This window comes from Prosopis cineraria, unplaced genomic scaffold, assembly GCF_029017545.1.
Source record: "Prosopis cineraria cultivar Desert tree isolate PC_DT_omini unplaced genomic scaffold, ASM2901754v1 PC9, whole genome shotgun sequence".
NCBI classification, from domain to species: Eukaryota; Viridiplantae; Streptophyta; class Magnoliopsida; order Fabales; family Fabaceae; genus Prosopis; species Prosopis cineraria.
In genome coordinates this window covers 32,669,667-32,690,860 of record NW_026555340.1, presented here as the reverse complement: position 1 = coordinate 32,690,860, position 21,194 = coordinate 32,669,667, and the positions used below count along the sequence as shown (strand labels likewise).

At 36.5% G+C, this 21,194-nt stretch overlaps 2 protein-coding genes across 3 annotated transcripts; one reads left to right on the top strand and one right to left on the bottom strand.

The window, feature by feature from the left end:
- Positions 1-12,007: 12,007 nt before the first annotated feature.
- LOC129320944 (NAC domain-containing protein 92) lies at positions 12,008-13,572 on the top strand. The gene is made up of 3 exons (XM_054966631.1): positions 12,008-12,234; positions 12,359-12,624; positions 12,766-13,572. Exons 1-3 carry the CDS (start codon positions 12,081-12,083, stop codon positions 13,306-13,308), a joined length of 963 nt encoding a protein of 320 aa, XP_054822606.1. The 5' UTR covers positions 12,008-12,080; the 3' UTR covers positions 13,309-13,572.
- Positions 13,573-14,333: 761 nt separating this feature from the next.
- On the bottom strand, positions 14,334-20,651 carry LOC129320554 (CRM-domain containing factor CFM3, chloroplastic/mitochondrial). 2 transcript variants are annotated; one of them, XM_054966067.1, is made up of 10 exons: positions 19,674-20,651; positions 18,326-18,791; positions 18,116-18,246; positions 17,292-17,627; positions 16,983-17,139; positions 16,605-16,897; positions 16,459-16,518; positions 16,007-16,087; positions 15,531-15,716; positions 14,334-14,709 (listed from the first exon to the last, which is right to left on the bottom strand). In XM_054966067.1, the coding sequence occupies exons 1-9, from the start codon at positions 20,574-20,576 to the stop codon at positions 15,624-15,626; spliced, it is 2,520 nt and encodes an 839-aa protein (XP_054822042.1). In that variant the 5' UTR covers positions 20,577-20,651; the 3' UTR covers positions 14,334-14,709; positions 15,531-15,623. The 2 variants fall into 2 exon arrangements, with proteins under 2 accessions (XP_054822042.1, XP_054822041.1); XM_054966066.1 differs by having other exon boundaries at positions 14,334-14,664.
- Positions 20,652-21,194: the final 543 nt, after the last annotated feature.

Genomic DNA, 21,194 nt, shown 5'->3' with positions numbered 1-21,194 from the left:
CCCGGGTACTCTCAGCGCGTACACAGATAATTTCAATAAAAAAAACTTTTTTTATTGAAATTACTAATTTATCATATTAAAATTATTAATTACTGCTAGATATATTTTTTTTGTGGAGTTCTTCAGCATCAATTCCCACAGTCCAGACTAATAAAAATAAAAACAGTTTTAAAATTTTTAATCGCCTCTTTATTAAAATACATTTATCATTTAAAAACATAACATAAAAATTTTAAATTTAGACCTTTTAAATTAAACTTTATTTGAATGTTCCATAAGGATCTCACCGCACCCACCGAATCTCCACACATGGACAATTAGACAGTAATTTTATTGTGTTTGATAAAATTACAAGTTGATGCATGGGTTAATTAATAATCTTTCTACGACCAGTTAAAGAAAGCATTTTTACTAATCACATACACGCGTTCATATCGACCTGTTGAAGAATCCAAGAATGAATTTTAGCACGAATGAGGCATCGAGTATAAATTTTTGGCCAGCTAGCATCAAGTTTAATTTTCTAACCTCATTAATTACATTTTTATTTTATCTTATTTTACTAACCTCGTTAGAAGCTGTGAAGACCACCCTTTCAAAGATATCACTGAACTTACTAGCTAGCTAGACTGATGTTGCGCTAGGACTGACATGATTCTATTAACTTTATGTCTCATAGTTTTAGTCTTGATTTTTTAACTTCCAGTTAACCCCCACCTACATGTTTGAAGGCAGTAGATGATGAAAGCAGGAAACATGTGTCTTCATTTTATTCCTTTTTTTTTTTTTTTAAAGGAAGCCTGCATCTTGCACGTGACTTTTTATCATAACCTTTTGAGGTGTTTTAATTTGATTGATGAAGGTTTCAATATTATTAAGAAAAATAACAATTTTTTTCCTTCATAAATCCCCTTGCGGTGAATGTTCTGTTGGGTAAAAATTGGAAGGGATGAACTCCAGAAAAATACAGAAGGCAAGAAATTAGAACAAGATTAATGATAAAAGGAGGAAGTGTCTCTTTTTGTTCCCATTCTTATTCTGCCTTAATTCCTATTCGCCAGAGGCCCCAGAATTGGCTGGTTTTGGTACCACCACTTTCTGCTGTTCAAGAGACTACGGCGTCATTCATGTTTCTTCATCATTCATGTTTCAGGTCCCATTTTTCATCATTCATGTGATTTTGATTAGTTCATAATTCTGTCTTTCTGAGTTGGTAAAGTCCCATTATTTCCTCCATTTTCATTCATTCTTCTTCCCTTAGCTTCTTAATTTCTTCCTTATATATATTTGTGCGTGCGCGTGATATATCGACTCGCCACGTTCTAAACACAAATAAAAAAAAAAATATATACTAATTTATTGAAAACAGTACCCATTGGATTATGTGGGGATTTAGCCTATTTTTATTATTTTTTATGAAAATTGTTATTGTAGAAATGTCATTCTTTCTTTTACTTCAAGTACAGAGGAGGATGAGCGGAAGAGTGATATGATTCAACTCTCAATTATCTTGAATCGTGTTGCATGGATGATTAATTATAGCACTTTAACAGCAGTTGTATTTTTTATGCACTGCTGTGTCGTTGATTTTCATCTGAAAAGAAGTGAAATGGAAGGCGATGCTGCAAATATATCAAACAATGACGCTGAGAGAGATGGCGCATATATTTCATCATAAAGCAACGCTCGTGTGTTTGCCCTTTTGAATTTTGCACAGTGGAATGAAACTTGCACATGTAAATAAATATCCCAACATGCATGTACCTGAGACACTAATATTGATGATACAACAACAACAACAAACCTTTATCCCATTAAGTGGGGTCAGTTACATGAATTGCAAGACGTCATTGTGCTCTATCATTTATCAAGTTTTTATAAATATTATTAATTAACAGATCGCGTTCAATAACTTTTAAAAGTATTCTCTTAGGCCTTTCTCTACCTCTCTTAATCGGACTCAAAGTTATATGTTCCACTCTTCTCACTGGTGCCTCCCTTGGTCTTCTCTGTACATGTCCAAACTATCTCAATCGATTTTCTACCATTTTTTCCTCAATAGGTGCCACCCTCACTTTTTCGCATACGTGCTCATTTCGAATTTTATCTTTACGTGTATGTCCGCACATTCATCGTAACATTCTTATCTCTACTACTCCAACTTTATGCTCTTACTGTCCCGTTAGAGCCTAGCATTCACTACTATATAACATTACCGGTCTGATAGCAGTGCGATAAAACTTTCCTTTAAGTTTATTAGGCACCTTACGGTCCCAAATAACTCCTTTAACTTTTCTCCAATTAAACCATCCAGCTTGAATTTTATGTGAAATATCTCCACTGATTTCGTCATTATTTTGAATAATGGCGCCCAAATATATAAACTTTTTCACTTGAGGTATAATTTAATCTCCCAATTTCACTTCCAAATTATTGTCGAATAATCCTTTACCAAATTTACAATATAAATATTCCGTCTTACTTCTACTTAGACGAAAACCTTTCGACTCCAATGTCCTCCTTCATAACTCAAGTTTGCAATTAACCTCTTCTCTTGTATCTGCTATGAGAACTATATCATCCTCGAAAAGCATACATTTTGGAATTTCCCTTTGAATATGTTCCGTCAAAACTTTTAAGATCAAGTTAAATAAATAAAGACTCAGAGATGATCTCTAATATAGTTCAATCTTTATAGGAAAATCTTTATAAGAACTAATATTGATGATAAGAAAATAAAAAAAAACGTAAAAAGAAAATAGAGAAACAAATACCATATATATATATATATATATATATCTTGACTTCTCGCCGCTTCTCTTTTAATGTCAGCCACGAGCTGGAAAGGACCCATAAATAATTCGACGCAAAGTTGAAATAATGCCTTTCTTTTCACCCATGTCCTAATCAAACAAAGTGTTTTCAAATTAAAATATCAACGAGGTTTTTGACTGTAGTGTCAAGTCTGAGGAGTTTTAGGTAAAAAGAAAAACATTACTTTGTGTGTGTTGATCTCTCCCTCTCTTCAAACGGTGATGGGTAATGGAGGATCGTATAATTTTCACTTGATCGATCTGAGGGCGAGAACCGAAGAACGGATAAGAGAAGGGGTGTCCAAATCGTTGGGGGGTCAACATTCCTGGTTAAGAATATAATTATAAAGGCAAGGAAGATTGGCACAGCACATTGAATAACCGATTTTTTTTAATTTTATTAAGAATAAAATTAAGAATTGATTGATGTTACACAAATACGAGTGTTGGTGTGTGGGGTCACGTTTAGCAAGGTACCACCACTGATAACTGACGCCAAGGTGCTTTGAGATTCGTACATGCCTTGATAGTTGATTCAGAAGTGGGGCCTTTTTCTTCTTTTAGTGGGGAATGTGTGAATGAGAATGAAAAACTGAGAAAATCACGGGAGCTGGGAAAATTACGAAAAGTCACTTGGAAATTGGAATTGGGAAGTGGGTTTGTGGTTGGCCCCTTTGAATCATCACAGCCCGGCCTTTAAGAAATACTACAGCTTGGGATTTTTTTGTTTTTTGGGTATGTTGAGGAGGCATGCGGGGTAGCTGGGGGGATTAAACAAGATGGGCCAATGTTGACTCAAACGTGCATCAAAGGCCCAACATCGCCTACAAAATGTCAAAAATCTAGGGTTGGGTAAGCATCTTGAGATCCCAATGTGTCATCTATTTCACAGTTTCAAACGAATACAAAAAGATGCGGAGCGAGAAGGCTCAAGAAGCCTAAGATTTATTGGCATGTTGGATCCGGCCCAACCATGCTTGGTTTGGCAGAAGTTAGGTCTTCAGGCTGTTTTTAAGTTCTGGCATGCCTAGCGGGCACTACCATTTGCACCATCAGATATATATGTATATATATTAATTAACATTCCTTATACATGGTTGCTTGATCGGCTTCTATTCCACCCTAAATAAAGGCTCTGATCAGCGGTCAGCTTTGTTGATTTATTTTATATACATGTATGTAAGAGCATGGGGCATCGTCTTTGTTTTTTGGAAACAAATTTAAAAAGAAAGTAAATGTCTCTCTGGGAGTACATGTATACTGGCTTGTTATCATTTTAGATGAAAAAATGTTAGTTGTCAACTTGAAGTTGGAAAATGCAAAATACACGCCCGCGAAAGCAAAATGATTCTCTTGTAGACAACCCTAACAACAACGACAATAATGATTGAATAATTACAACGAGAGTGGAAATGAAATGAAGTTTATCACTCTGAGTAAGTTTTGACCTTGCTCTCCCTTGAACTATGTGCCTCTATTTTCATAACTTCATGGATGACCAAGGCCATCGGAAAGTGCCCCTGGCTGGCGGACGACCATTCTTCGAAATCAAAGAAGAAGATAGAGAATCCTTCTGATTCTGTTGTGGACTTTGTTATGGATGATAAAATGACGGGAGAACAGGAATGCGAACAGCCAAACACCATAGAACATAAAGGTGAATGGTGCTGTGAGAACAAACAAAGAAGTGAGACAAAACAAACATCATATAAGGACTCCTTATTAGGTTACAATAGAGTGGCTAATGGTGGGGAAATAGAGCAAGAGGAAGATCTTCTCCTTGACGACGATGAGATCTGGTGGGATTTACCTGAAGCTTCAGAAGAGGTTAAACAATTGAAAGAGATGTATCCTAAAGTGCCTATCTTTCAACAGGAATTCAATTAATGGTGTAGGCCATGGAACAAAGCCTTGATTATCATGGTGCTTGAAAAATAATTTAATGCCCATGACTTGAAGGACTACCTTAGTCAAATCTTGGCTTCACAAGCTGTGAAATCATTGATCTTCCAAACAACTATTTTGTGGTTCACTTCAAAGATGCTGAAAATGAAATGCTACATCATGAGAAAGTTCTCTTTAAGGGTCCCTAGTTTGTGAAGCTCCACTTTCTTCTAGTACAACGTTGGACTTCATATTTTGACCCTCTTCACAATTCCTTAGGCAGAATAGCAACATGGGTTAGAGTCCTAAACATACTCATATATTGCCACAACAAAAAATTTATCTTGCTCAACTTAAAGAATTGGACATACTCTAAAAGTGGATATGCATACCATTGTTGATTTAACAGCGGCCAATGCTTAAGTTGAAAGGGGGAGATTTGCCAAAATATGTGTGGAGCTCAGTTTTCAATAACACATGTCATTACAGCCAATGCCTTCTTCAATATAGTTTATGAAGCCCTGAACATGATTTTTTTTTGCTTACAGTTGCTATGGTTGTTGTGTGAAAATTTCCCATGGGTATATCACACTAACCAAGAGAACTAGGGAAACCCCTTGTTGCTTTAAAATCCACATCATGGCAACCAAACTATTGGCAGTAACTGAGAGACATGGGTAATGGATGTTGGTGCCTAACCTTGTGAAACCTTGATTCTTGAGGAAGGATTATGAGAAAGAGACAAGAGGTGATTAGAGAAGGAATGACAGACACAGCAAAAAAGAAAGATAGTTTAATTATCAGGCTCAATTGCAAGCTGTATCCAACTTGCAGGAGGAGGAAGATCCTTTAGATAATCAAAATCTTAACACAAATAAGTATACTATTTTGATGTCAGAGAAAAGTAAGGGGACGGATAGATATAACGAGAAGGGTTAGAGTTCTCATGCTAATAACTAAAGATCTATCCCAAGCATAGGGTAGTAAAAAAAGGATAACGAAAAAAGTCAATAATAGGCCTTCAAGAAAAGAGAATATTCGGCCTTCTGAGCCTAATAAACCAGCCAAAAGCCTAAAAAATAGAGGCGACCAATGGCCTTTTAACTACATTAGATAACAACATTATCTTGAACCATAGCCTAAATGCCAAGCCCAATTAATATAATCACGTGATTGTTAGCAAAAATATCAATTTGCTATGTCCAACCAAGCCTTTATCTCCCTTCACCCAACCTAAGCCCAACCTTTACATCACCACCTACCCATTTGCTATGTCTACCCCATCGAACATATCCCCTAAAAATGCAGGTGAACTATATCTCATCACAAAACCCCCTAATTTAAAGGTTGTGTTGAAAACCTAAATGGAGGAGGAAGAAGAATCCTAAGAATTGGATGCGGCCATGGCACCTAAGCATGTTGATGAGGATTTGAAAGAAGAGCCTCTGGACTAATTTGAGGTTAGTCTTTTCAATATTCCTAATTATTTTAATGATTAGTGCATCTTGGAACTATCATTTGGAGGCCAGGCTTTCTTCAATGTCATTAAAGGTGTTGTTTCTACATATAGAATTGATGTCCTCTTCTTAATTAAACCTCACATAAGTAGGAATCAAGCTAATAAGGTTTTATGAAATTTAGTTTTTATTACTAGTTGAGAGTTAAAGCTAATGGTTTTATAGGGGGAATTCAAGTGCTTTAAAATGCTAATTTAATTAGTGTTGAACACATTTGCTCCTCCTCACAATTCCTTAATAATAGAAATATTGCTCTTATTTCAAAGGAAGTTTTTGTGGTTACTTTCATTTATGGTGAAACTCAAATCATCAGATGGAAAGCCCTATGGGAAAGTATCTCTTCCTTTTCAATAACTTTAAGTAACAAGGCATGGCTTGTGATTAGGTATTTCAACTCCTTCTTACACTTATCTGACAAAGCAGGAGGACCTTTCTCTTCTCCTAATCTATGAATCACTTTAATAACTATATATATGATTCTAGCTTGATCGAGATCCCTTTTGTGGGTGGTCGATTCACTTGGCAGAAAAATGGAGTTAAAGAAAGACTTGATTAGGCTTTCTATAGCCTATAATCTTATATGGGAAGAACAACACCCTCATGCTAAAGTTTCTTGCTGCCTAAGATAAAAATCTGATCATATAGTTCTATGATGTTAGATGGTCATTTGTAGAAAAAATTAAAGGAATTCATGTATCAAGCCTTATGGGTTTTAGAAGAAGACTTTCCCAAGGTTATTAAATCAACTTGGAATAATAAAGATTGGGTTGCCAGAGTGTTGATGTTTAGTAAAATTGCATCTGAATGGAATGAAAAATCTATAGGCAGTATACCTAAAAAGAAATTTCAAACTTTGAGAAGACTTGAGGGAATTGATAAAGAACAACAATCTTACAGCCATTAAGGATTATTTAAACTTAAAAGATGTCTTTAGTAAGACTATTAGAAGCTAACAATTTAAGGGGAGATGATTTGGTTTCAAAAATCCTAGTGTAAGTGCCTTTAATGAGGGGACAAGAATACCAAATTCTTTTATGTTGTCGCTAAGACGAGTGGGAAAAAAGATAACATTAAAGCTTTACAAGATGAATTAAGTAACTAGGTTTCTGATATAGAATCTTTGAAACAAATGGCCTGTGATATTTACCAAAGACTGTATTCTAAAGACCAAGCTATACACAAGAATATTATCTTACCCCATAATTTCCCTACTCTCTCAGCTAATAAACTTAGCCTTAGTCATCAAGATGTCTTTGACATTGAGATCAAGAATACAACTTTTAGTATGGATGCCTTCAAAGTACCAGGGACGAATAGCTTACAAGCTTACTTCTTTTATACTTAATAGGCTAATGTGGGTAGGAAAATATGTGATTTTATTAAGGGGGCTTTTACTAATCTTGATCAAATTAAGGATATCAACTATACAAGTATAGTCCTGATTCTAAAAGTTGATCATCTATCCTTACTTAAGGAATTGAGGTCGATCTTCCTTTGCAATGTAAGCCTTAAGATTATTACTCAAATCATTGTAAAGAAATTAAGAAATGTGATGGATAAACTTATCTTACCTAATTAGTATAGCTTCATTGTGGGCTGCCAGGGATGTAACAATCTAATCATCACCTAAGAAGCCATCCACACAACGAGAAATAAATTGAGTGAGAAGAAATTTATAGCTATAAAGGTGGATATGGAAAAGGCATATGATAGACTGGATTGGTGTTTCTTAGAAAACACACTACCTAGTATTGGTCTTCACCAAGACTTCATTTGAATCATCATGACATGTGTCTCTTTGATTACCATGAAGATTTTATGGAGTGGTAACAAAACACTTACCTTCTCACCATCTCGGGGTGTGCATCAAGGGGATCCACTTAGCCCCTACCTACTTATTCTCTATATGGAACAATTAGGTCATATCATTATTGAGAAGGTTGTACCAAAAAGATAGAAACCTCTTAAAATAAGTTGTAAGGGTACTAATATATTATTTGATTGAGGAAGCAGTCAAATAGCTAAGTCAGATACAGGAACTTGCTTGGAAGAGGCAAGTAAAGATGAGAAGTAAAGAGACAAATGGAGGAGTAAAACAAAGAATATTGCAAAAGGAGCGCGCGCGTGCACATATAGAGAGAGAGAGCATTAAAAATTCCTAAATTGTAGAAAAGGAGATAATATGTTAGTGGATGGGGGAGATGGAGCCTACTCATCACCATCAATTTCCATCCTTTCAACCCTCAACCTTATGCTTTGCACTCTTTAATAACAGTAATGCCATTATGAATCCTCAATTTCTTGCCAATCCCCTCTATAATTTATGTACCTTCCTACCTTCTCTCACATGCTACCTTTTCCCTTTGCCATCCTTCCCTCATCATTTTTAACCTCTTTAATCCAAATCCTTATGTAAAACTACTTTGGCTTCATATGGAACACATTCTCGAGTGAAAGTCCCTCCTAAATTCCATCCACAATATCATGTTAAATGCATTCAAAATATCCTACTTTTTAGATCATCTCTCTATAACTAGATTTATATCATCATTTTGCAAATATTCATAAATTAAGCTCACCACTTGTTTATTGAATTCAATGGAAAGCATGATTCAATGTTTATATCATGGACTTAGATGCACCGAGTCATGGGTTTTATCTTAATCTTGTATCAATATTTTTTTACTAGGGTTGCCTTCTTGTGGCATTACTTCTAGCTATATTCCATGCATGCTAGAGTATCCAATCCTACAAGTAAAAAGTATTCATATAAGGCTTGACTAGTTTTATCCAGACTAGATTTAAAAGGACATGAGGTTTGCATAAGTCACTGGTCATTACTTTGTTGGAGCCCTATGTAAATTTGATCCCAAGCTACTTTTCAAATTAAAGGAAGCCTTTAATCTTTTCATGAGTAGGACACTTTAAGTATTTGATTTGTCCAGACATTAATGTTTTGAGAATTTATTTGTCGACTTATATAGTTAATTGTATGTATATCCATACTTTAGCTCTTGGTCGTTCCTCTATGTTTTAGATTCCAAATAAAGATGGTTTGTGGTGAACCAATACCTCCTAAACACTCTCTTGGAACACTTAATTCATTCGAGACCCATAAGTATAAAGGAGAAATCATGACATGCTATGTGTATTCACTATTCATTATATCAGAAGTGAAATCTGCCCATTATTACTCAATTTAATTTCACTAGGGAATAGTGGGCCTCTCTTCTCTTCTCACCTTGGCCTTAAAAATGACTCATTGTGAACGTTCTAGGTCCATTACTAGGGGGACAAATCATGGAAGCACAAACTTATATATCTCAATCAATCGTTTAATCTAACACAGTCTAAAGAAATTTGAGAGAATAACGCTAGGTTATACATTATATTGTCTATAAGTTCACATCTCATAATTATATATATATATATATATATATCACAACCCCCTAAAATCTCTCCCATTGCATGCACTCTATATCTTCATTGACTCAGTATGAATAACTTCCCAAGAATATTAGATTATAAGCTTTTTTGGCTCAAAATAATTAAAGAAAAAGGATAATTAAATCCTTGTTTTTTCTTGGTTCTTTTAAATTTAAAGGAACAGAATGGATTGTCATATATGTTAAACCATAATTGATATATATACCTAAAAACCTTTATTTTATTATAGTAAATTACTATTAATATATGTAATAACATGTTAAATAATTTTAAAATATTAAGTGACTTAGATAGTGTTTAGTTGGAGGGGAGGGGACGGGAGGAAAAATTTTAAAAAAATTTCCCTCCCTTCCCTTCCAAAACCTCCCCCCTAAACTAGGGGGATCCTCCCCTCCCTTCCTCCCCCTCTCCTTAGAGAGAGGGAGAAGGAGGAGGAAGGAAGGGGAGGGGGGATCTCCCCAATTTAGGAAGGAGATTTTAGAGGGGAGGGGAACACCTTACCAAATAAGGGGAGGACCTTGTTTGGTAAGGTGGAGGGAAAATTTTTTCTCTCCTTCAACCAAATATTACCTTAAACTAGTATATTTATTTGAAGTACATGGATGGGAATTGGGAAAATTAGGTGGGGTAAGGATAAAGGTATTAATTTGGACTAAGCTTGATAAGCTAACTTGAATAAATCCAAAAAATCATAGGGTCGGATTTGGGAATTTAGAAGATTTTTTTTACTTTGAGCTTACTTAGGTCGCCCAAATAAACTCAAAGAAATTCAAGTCAGGCACAAACCTAAATGAACTTAGCTTGAATATCTGAATTCCTTTTCTTACTATTTATAAAATAATATAAAAATATGATAAAAATTAAAAATATTAATTTTTAAAATATAAAAATTGAAATTACATAAAAAATAAAATAATATTTCACAATTTACATATTTAGGCTAGCCCAAATAAGCCCAAAAGCTAGAGGAATTAGAGCTGAATTTAACTATATAAGCGTTTTTATATGCCAAGGCATTCTAAGCACAACTTGAATTGAATTCGACCTAAATAAACCTGCTCTATCCGAGTTAGTGGTTCTAGATAAGGAGGGGGAGGAGACACACTAAGTGAGATATTAGGACAATGGTGGTGGAATTTCTGAGTAGCTTCAAAAATTAAGATCTGAACAAGAAAGCCACTAACTTTACTGTGTTATTTAATATCCCTATTTAATTTGGCTGAAATGGCTATAAATTAAGGTGTTGTTGGAGTTAGCTGTGATTTATAAAGGGGGGGGGGCACAGGGAGAGATTCATGAAGACGCGCCTTCTAGAAACCCTGGCGAGAAGGAAACATGAAGATATATATAGTATATGGATACACATTTACAAAAGTTCTTGTTAGGATTGACATTTTGCGACGCTTAGAAGAGTATAGGCAAAATGAATGAACAAAACAAGGTCCAACACACATGCTTGCCTCACATACATGCAGTCTCGGGGGGTTGGTGACCATTTTAACCACTCATAGTAACATTATTATTCGTAGGCGCGTAGCCATTACAAATGATAAATTAGGCCAAACATTATTGAATTCAAGAACTCTATAAGTTTCATGCATGGAATGCACTTCCATTCAGCGTCAACTGTACTATATACCTGTATATATTCTGATCTTTTATGCATGCATCCTCCTTCAGTTTATTCTTCTTTCACGTATATATACATTGAACTCATAATTAACCAGTAAAATTCGTAATATATGGATGTAACACGTACATGTGAAAATAATCTTGTGCGTTTTGCTACAATGATACTGATGAACACATGATCAGTAGAAGAACAGTCCCCATGCTTAAAACTGAGAGAGAGATGACGGTGGGTGTTGACAAGTGTTGGCAATAAAAAATGAATAAAAGAGAAGACAGTTCATGTTCCCATTGATTGGACTGGCGTGAGGTTATCGGAGAGGTTTTGGTGGGTAGAAATGGGTGAAGGTGGTTGGACAGGACCGAAGAAATTTTGGGAATCAGTGTAACAGGCTCAACTCGCTCGTGCACAAAAAATAATTCCCACTACCTAGCCTTCTTAATATTGTAAAAAAAGAAATTTAATCATAAAATACACGTCCCAATCAACACATATAGCATTAGATATATGAAGTCAAGTCGCTGGTTTTCTTGCTTTTTCTTAGTAAATATCCCAAAACCCTTAGGGCAACTTGGGAAATCTACTCAATAACATAGATATAATCTTTGTCAAAGGGTTAGCTGCATGAAGCAAATTAAAAATGTAAGAATATCCGTGAATGCTTTCGTGTTGAAGGGTGCGTTATAAAGCCATAAAGCACCTCATTCTGGTGATGTTATTGATCTTACAGTTCCTCCTTTTCCTCTCCTCTTTGCGAAAGCTTATTCAAGAGATCCTAACGAGAGATTGATGGAGGAAAACCTACCTCCTGGGTTCAGATTCCATCCTACAGATGAAGAGCTCATCACGCATTATCTGACAAGGAAGGTGTGCGATACCAGCTTCACATCCAAAGCCATAGCAGTCGTTGATCTCAACAAGAACGAGCCTTGGGATCTTCCAGGTAGATATAGTTTTAGATCCCTTGATTGTCGGTGACACTTTCACGTCTCTTTGATAACCCGTGTATGCATGGGAATTATGAAGCTAGCCAGCTAGCCTATATAATATAAAATGTGGAAAAACAGGAAAAGCAAGAATGGGAGAGAAGGAATGGTATTTCTTCAGCGTGAGAGATCGCAAGTACCCGACGGGGCTGAGAACGAACAGAGCGACAGAAGCAGGGTACTGGAAGACGACAGGAAAAGACAAAGAAATAATGAGGGAAAGCGCAGTGGTGGGAATGAAGAAAACGCTCGTCTTCTACAAGGGCAGAGCTCCCAGGGGCGAGAAAACCAACTGGGTCATGCATGAATACCGCCTTCACATCAACCACTCTTTTAGGCCTTCTAAGGTAATAGTTCTCGACGTAAGATATGCCAACTCACTTCCATGTATACATGATTATTAACATTAACCTTCTATCCATGGATAATTATAGTGGAGGATGATACAGGGTAATGATGATATTTTTTTTCGCTTGTGGGGTGTGCAGGAAGAATGGGTGGTTTGTAGGGTCTTCCAGAAAAGCTCGGCGGCAAAGAAAGCACAACAGACGTCATCCTCACAACTATCTCTGGACTCTCCTCCTGATAATACCTCTTTGGTCAATGAATTTGGGGATGTTGACCTCCCAAATTTAAACACCATGACTGCAAATTCATCCAGTGGCGGCTTCACCGCCATGTCCTCCCAAATTTACAATAGCCATGTCAATACGAATATGAACTTGACATCTGATCATCGGCTTCCCTCTCTTCCATCCCTCCCATGGCCTTCTGGTCTGCTGAACCCTAACGTTTCCGTGAATTCCTTGCTTCTCAAGGCATTGCAGCTCCGGAGTTGTCAGCAAAGAGAAATTGCAATGACGGATCATTTCGTTTCATATGCTCCGCCTCAAGGGGTTTCCCAAGTGATGGAAAGTACTAATCATCTCACTCCAAATCTCAGACTGGATGCTTCTTCCTCATCCAAGGTTTTAGATATGCCACAGCAACAGCAGCAGGAGCAACCGTTCAGTCTGGACTCCATTTGGTGAAAGCTGCGTATTTAAAGAATGAAGAGCTAACGTTATTGTGTAAACCTCCCTTGTTGATGTCCACACTTAAATGACTCAACCCAATCATTATTGTCGGTGTACGTATTTACAGTGAAAATAGGGTACTCTTAGGGAGTAAAAGCTCCTCCCTCATTCAGTTGCTTTTATATGTTTCAGTGTTTGACACAGTCAAATCTCAAGAAAAGATCAAACCGGTCTGTACAATAAATTAAATGCAGGCCTTCTGCCGGATCTCTCTCCGAATGTGTCATGTCTTTTTCTCTGCTCTTTCCAATCATGCAACACCCACGTACGGTTAAGTAAATTGTGATTTACAATTACATATGTTCCTATAATCGCCTGCTTTTTACGTAATTAATCACTATATTATATAACAATTATATCCAACATTATAGAACCATCTTTTTTTATTTTTATCCCAGTGCTGTGCGTCAGCACAAGGGAAATGGCTAGTTAAACGGTAAAATGGAATCGGATGATGATACCAATAAACTGAAAACCATGCCGTACTAAGTTGGTCCCAGAGGGGAAAACATCAGTTATGAGTTTTCCAGATTTAACACTCGAACCATACTCAAGGCAAACAGGAAAATTATAGCCTCGTCCTCCCATGCTTAGTGGAATGAGCCATTGATCCGAAATTCGGAAGGGGGGCGACGGCGAGCTTAATCTGGTCGATGGCTGGAATGGAAGACCTCGTGCCAGAGCCAAACATAGGAGCAAGGTAATGTAATTTAATCTTAGAAATCTCGATCATTTCTTTTTTTTTTTTTTAATTTTCGCTTTCGCGGGCTTTCCTTTATTATCCGAAGTTCTGGTTCATCTTCATCATTTCGGTATTTCCTTCCCAATGGAGTTTTATAAAACAAATATTTTGTCAGTTTCTGCACCATCTCTCTCCTTCCCCACTATTTCTCTCCTTCCCCGGCCGGTATTTGATTTCGTAGAGGTCGACAGTGTACAGACTTGGGGCTTTTTAACTCTTTGATGGTTCGTATTCGATCGATTACCAATTTACCATTACAATCTGAATTCCATTGAAGGCAATAAGGAACACAAGGAAACATAATTTATTGGATTTCCATACAGGGGCGCGGAACTCTTCCAATGGACGAGCGATTATACTAATAAATTAAATATATAGTCTACAGTCACTCGTAAGCCAACCAGCATACTCAAAGCCAAAAGAGAGCCGCAGAAGATCAGGCGCCATTGGAAATGGAAAATCTGGGATCGGCACATCATTGATGATAGAATTTTGCTGAAGTTCCAATGACGCGCAAACAGGGGAAAAGATCAATTCATTGTCGTAAATCCGCCTCCCCATGTCCACACCTACAAACAGGGAAAATGACTTGAAATACAGAAAACGCAATCTGACTGCATAAAAAGCACTAGATTTTAATTCCCAGAAATATTACAGATTTTAAAAGGAAAAGAAGTCTCATCTCACAAAAGGAATTTCTTTTTTAAAGTTGTTTGAACTGGACTGATTGATCCTAACAAATTGTTGAACAAACAGTCAAATCAGTTCTAGAAATGGCAAAATTCAGCATCTTCGACGATTATTTCGCTAGACCCCAGGGCACTATAACTCCATTGAGGAACAGAGATTGCTTCTTATTTGCATAAATGGAAACTGTATAAGACTCAACCAGAAGGCCGGAAATCAATTACCTACTGGGTGTACTCGGAGGCTTAAACCTTGCGCAGAACATGGGATTCTACAAGATAGAGGTTTACACTTTACACTGACGTGGTGACATCATTTAGATGTTAGAACTCCAGTAATTGTCAGAGCCTTGAACCATAGCATATACTAGTCACTTCTGCATGGAAAGATGTAGGCAAGTTCGAGTTATCCATGCATGCCCCTAGGGGAGAAAACAGAACTCCAGACGCTTTAGCTCGTTTGACTGTGGCCAATATGAGATCCTTTACTTTCTTTGATGAAGTTCCTAGTAGCGTAGGAGCTTTTGTAACTGAAGATGACGTTGGACCCCGTCCCTGACCCTATCCTTGTGACTCTCTAAATTGGGCTTAGATCCTATTTTCACTCGGGGAGAGAGAGAGAGAGGGAGAGGGAGAGAGAGAGAGATGGAAGTAACAGGAATAAGTAGGTCAATCTCTCCTAAACCGCAGCATGAGAATACATTTGTTACCGACTTACAAATCAAGTGATCAAATAGTAGTGCTGATACCTAGTTGGTTGCAGTAAATGAAAGACGCCATTGAGGAAGCTTCAATGATGCACAATAACCTTTCTTCATAGGATGCATATCGTTTTAAAAGCTTCAGGGCTCAAAATTTTCATCATCTTCACAACCAATGTCTTCCTTATCATCATAATCAACATCATTATAGTCATCAGAATCTTCATCGTCACTCTGGAAATAATAATTTAATAAGATCGTTAGCCAAACATACAATTTGAAAAAAATTAACTGTAATCCCAATAAATAATTATTTCTTTCATCACGCCTCCTCGTTTCCCTCTTTTCATACTTGATAATAAGCACTTCTTTATCAGTTCCCAGAACTTACGACCAAAGAATATCATGACAAACTGAACTACTAGTCCAAGGAACTTATATATGCTAGTGATACCATTAACGAAAAAATTAAGACAGAAGGATGAATTCATTGATAACCTGAGAAGGCATGAGAGGTAACTTACTTGGCTAAATTCTGAGATGGGGTTTATTTGATTATTATCCTCTACGCTCCAACTATCTTCAAGCTCATCTTGAGACATACCCTGAGGAATTATGAAAAGATAAAATTAATACTAATTCATACTACCTTGCACAAAAACATGATGATGAGCTATGCTATCCCAACAATTTACATCACCATCACATTTACATGGATAGGCAGAAAATCAAGAAAGATTTAAATGTCAATGTCTCCTTTTCATTTTCCTTTTATTTTTTTGGAGGAGGAGGGGTGGGGGAAGGTTGACAATATAGACTCTGGGAAATAAAGTCATTTTAATTAAACATTACAACCTCTGGGTGGAATACAAAAGGAGTCTCACTATTGGAGGCAGAAAGTTTTCAATTACTAAGATAATGCAATCATTTCATTAGAGTACACAATGACATAAGTTACTACAAGTTGATAACTCACAAGATCTTTTTTCATTTGCTCTATAGTTTTCTCCAGTTCAGTTATATGCTGACTAAGAGCCTGCACAGATCATAAATGATCAAATCTGACACCATAGATATCAAAGAGATGAGAAGATCAATATTTGAAAATAAAAAAGCTGAAACCTCATGGCGTTGCACGGCTACAGAGCGTTTCAATGCCTTTGCCTTTGTTAGAAGGTTTCTAGGCCTCAGAGTGATAGGCCGCCTATAATTCTTTCCACGGTAGTAGATAATGACATATCCTTTGGGAACTCTTTCTATTGCCACAAGTATTCCACCACTTTCATATTCCAACAACCTAGCTGTGTCTTCAACAAAAGCAAGGGTCTTTTGTTTGGTAATCAATTTTACAAGTTCTCGGTGCTTCCAATGCAAATGCATATTCTCAATGACACCATCAAAGACCCCACGTATACCTGGAGATGTTCATAATAGAATGTTAAAATGTTAGCACTGAATTGATGCAATATAGCAACTTTCATATGGCTGAAAATTACCCACCAAGTGGCAAGTATGGTTTCATTCTTAGACCAACCCGGCGAAACATCACGCGCTCTTCATCTGTGATTGTTTCCTGGTCATAATCAGGACCAGCTGGAACCATGGATGCTTCTATTTTAGCTAACAGCCTTTCTGCTCTAAGCTTTTTTGCCTGAGCCTGTTCATGCATTTAGAGTGGTGTGTATGTGTTTGTGCATATATATATAAAAGCATAGTGCAGATAGTAATAGATTTTATTATATATATTAATAATCTTCTTGAAATAAGAAGCTACTTTTTTTGAATGAACATAAGTAAATAGAAACGTACAATATTTAGCTTATGTTCAACTTGTTTGACAAGCCTAACACTCTTGGCTTTTGCAGTTTCTTCCATCATCTTCTCATGTTCGTCAGTAGATATTTCCCTCCCCCAGCGTGCCCGAGCCTCATAAAACTCTGCCAATGATCCTGCTTGTGCTGTTGATGTTGAAGGAATTGTACCAACAGCTTCACAGCGCTTTTTCTCTTCAACATCCTGTACCTGTTTTGCTAATTCTGCTCTTTCAGCTAAAACTGCGGCAACACTTGTTGGAACAAAGTCCTTCCCACGAAACATTACTATGTAGTATTTATTCCTTAGCAACAAAGTACCACCTGTCAAATTCTGGACCACAAAAGAAAATAAAAACATCATTCTTACATGAAAACTAATTATTATTCCTAGTTCTTAGTATATCATGCATACAAGAGAAGGGAAAAAAAACAAAGAGGTCCCATTGGTTCATGTAAACAAATTTGTTTGTGTCACATTACCAAGATTATGTCATCCTATAATGAGTAGCAATATCTTCAAAGTAATAGTGATTTGTCATCATAATTACAAAAATGTTGATTCATTTTACTGTCGTATGTGGTGTTGAGACATGGAGAAAATGGATTAATTTTTGAAATTACAACAGCCTTTTTTTCCTTTCGATCATTTGCCAGTTGATAAGATTAATGAAACAACAATTGAGTCCTTTTAAGTTGTTGCATTGACAAAATGCACATCAATTCAACAGTTTGTACTTTTCCCAAAATGCAATGCCTTTAGCGGATTCTCGCGCAGTTTGCAGAAGTAGTGCAGTATAAAAGAGATTGCATGGAACAAACCTTTAGCTCCTCAGCCATCAGCTTATTGTTTGTATTCTGGATACCTCGTTTGACAGCAATCTTTGCAACTAAGCTTTTTTCCCAAAGCTTGAGAATAGCACATGCCAAACCTTGATGATTTCTATTTCTCCCTTTATGGAAGCCAGCAACAGATTTGTATCAGGAACCGAGAAATAAACATGAAAAGATAATGTAGTAGATGAGATTTACCTAAGGCAAAATGACAAGGAAGTGATTTGGCAACTTTCCTTAAATTGGTCATCTCTGCATTTGTTAGTCGAGAACGCATTCCAGTAGGAAGAAGCCTAAAGGGTGTTTTATAACCAGGAATTGTAGGAGCAAGTAAATCAGCATCAACAGGAAGTATTCCTGTGCCCCACCATTCAACAAAACGAGGACCTAAACCATCAAGCAGGCTGTTATACTCTGCTGCCTCCTGTGTCATGTTCTCTGCTTGTTTATAATTCCTCACAACTGGCTCACTCTTTTCCTGGGATGATGTTGCATTGCTGTCCTCTGTCGATGACAAATTGCTTGTGGAAATATTAGGCACAAAAAGGTCTTCAACTTCCCTTCCATTAGATTGGCTCCTAGATGTAGGTCCTTCATAATGACCACCACGATACACCATCATAACACTTCCAGACCTCCATATGACTAATCCTCCTGTTCGACGCTGCTCAATACTAGCAAAAGTTAGTTCATATGTTCTACAACACGCTAAAGGTAAACATTGTACAAGTGGACTTCCGTACAATAGTCTCATCTAGCAGCAGCGGCATATTGACATGACAAATAAAGCCCAGGCAAGAAATTAATTACATTGCATTATTAACACTACACTTAATTACCTTATATACATCTTTCAGGTTGTGGAGAGCCATGGGCACTACCAAGTGAGATTAAAAAAAAAAAACCATCAAAAGCATTAAGAATACTTTAGTGTTATATAATTTCAAAATTAAGAAGATAACTTGAAAGATAAATAGCTGATAGTTTATCAATGGTCATCAGGAAATGTCATTCAAATAAGAAAATTAAGATTTGTTGCAAAGAAGAGGACGGCAGATATTTTAAGGCTTTGTCATAATTAAGCAAGTTAGTTAATATTAGACATCATGAACTTATCGGCATACTGTAGGTTATCCAAATTGGCCGTGCTTATGAAGGTCATGCAGCTCTAAATAACCTTAAAGAAGTAAGGTAAAAAAACTTTTTTTTTTTTTTGGAATAAAAGGCTATGACATAGAGACAGAGACACAGAGTAGAAACTACTCTGTTTATCCAAATCAATTAACTCCCTACATCCTATAGAAAGCTCTATGAAGTAAACAGATTGTGTCTCAAGGTATTGGAATAAAAAGCATCTTCCAAAACACCACCAGCAATAGCTTTCCGAAACGACAGCAGATTCAGCTCATGAAATTCGCTCAACAGATCAAAGTTACCGGAACGAAAATTTACAATGCAGCCAACTAAAGTGGTGAAAACGTAAAGCAGGGCGGAGTATTCATAATTCATATCAACTGAAGAAATAAATTCAGGTAAACCAACAAACCTCAACAATCTCGTGAGCTGTCTTCATATCCCGAGCAAGTGCCTCATGAAACTTGAGCCTCACCAACTCCTCTTTCCTCCACTTTTCATGAATCTTCTCCAGCACAGCCTGCGTAATCCCAGCTTTTGGCACGCTGATCCTCTCTCTAATGTTCATTCCCATTCTTCTCAGTCGCCTAAGCTCCTCATCCTCAAGAGTTAGCTCCGCCAAAGTTGGTGCCTTTACCCTCCTTTTCTTCAGCCCCCTCTCTCCGTCCACTGCCGTATCATTCTCCTCACCTCTCTCCCACGGCAAGACCATCTCATCACGTTGATCCTCAGCCAATACAGCATCCGGTCGAACCCACTCTCGCCGCAACAAGTCGCCCAGTCTCTCCCCTCCGGTTAGTGGCAATTCAGCCCTGCCTCCAGCTTCCATTTCGTCTTCCTCCTCATCATCTGACCCCAGTCCTAAATTCCGCAGTCGAAGAACGATTCTCTCAATCGCATTCTGCCCCTTATCCTTATGAAAAAAGCGAGTCTCAGCTTGATCAACCGGCTCCTCGGCATTAAAGTCAGAAACTTTTCTGTTCTGTTGTCGGTTCGGTGATTCAGTTGCAGGATTAGAAGAGGGCCATTTGGTGATCCATGGGGCTGTTGGGGACTTTGATTTTGGGGAGGGTTTGGGGCCTCCGTCATCCCAAGAGGAAGAATAGTCGCGGCCACTTTGCTCTGTTGTTCGGAGGGAGGAGGAAGGCCTGAGAACGAGAAACGAAAATTTGGAGTGACAGAAGGAAGCGCGGCCATGAGCGGAGGAGCGATAGTTAAGCGAGAGTGAAGTCCTGAGAGGAAATTCACAAAATTTATTACCCGCGAGGGCCATTTTTAATTGAAAGGAGTTAAATTTGTGTAGTATTTGCTCCATGTACGTCGTCACCCATTATTTGGATGCTCAGCAAGTTGCAGAGCCGCAGCACGGGGACGAAGACGATAAGATATTTTCAATTTTTCCTTTTCTCTTAAAAAAATTAAAATATATAAAATAATTTCAAATTTTAAAACAGTTATATATTTAATTTTTTTAATTTTTAATTTTATTTTTTAAAATAATTAATTATTAAATATATTTTTTTAAGAGTTAAAATAGCTTTCAATTAAAAAATATTATAATTTAATTTAATATTATTATATTTGATTAATTTTAAAATACACCTAATATTTAAATATTTAATATTTAAAATTTTAAATATTTTAATTATATGTATTATATTAATCTAACATAAATATTTATTTTTAAAAATAATAAAATTATATATTACTGATGATAAAAAAATATGAATGAAATTAATATAAATATATATATTTCAAATTTTATATTATAATAATAATATTTTTTACCAATAACTCAACTATTTAAAAAATATAAAAAATTTATTATAAATAATTATGTATTATAATATTTTTATTTATTAATATTTTTAATTAAATAATATTTTAATTCTCATAAAAAATAATATAATCAATAATAGATAATTTTAAAAAA

Bases quoted from the DNA above. Each gene is read 5' to 3' on its own strand.
- LOC129320554 (XM_054966067.1), bottom strand. From the start codon at position 20,576: ATGGAGCAAATACTACACAAATTTAACTCCTTTCAATTAAAAATGGCC. The intron at 17,628-18,115 runs GTTTGTTCCATG...TTTGTGGTCCAG, and splicing joins TGATGGCTGAGGAGCTAAAG to AATTTGACAGGTGGTACTTT. The intron at 16,898-16,982 runs GTGGGTAATTTT...GAACATCTCCAG, and splicing joins GAAACCATACTTGCCACTTG to GTATACGTGGGGTCTTTGAT.
- LOC129320944 (XM_054966631.1), top strand. From the start codon at position 12,081: ATGGAGGAAAACCTACCTCCTGGGTTCAGATTCCATCCTACAGATGAA. The intron at 12,235-12,358 runs GTAGATATAGTT...GTGGAAAAACAG, and splicing joins CGAGCCTTGGGATCTTCCAG to GAAAAGCAAGAATGGGAGAG. The intron at 12,625-12,765 runs GTAATAGTTCTC...TGGGGTGTGCAG, and splicing joins ACTCTTTTAGGCCTTCTAAG to GAAGAATGGGTGGTTTGTAG.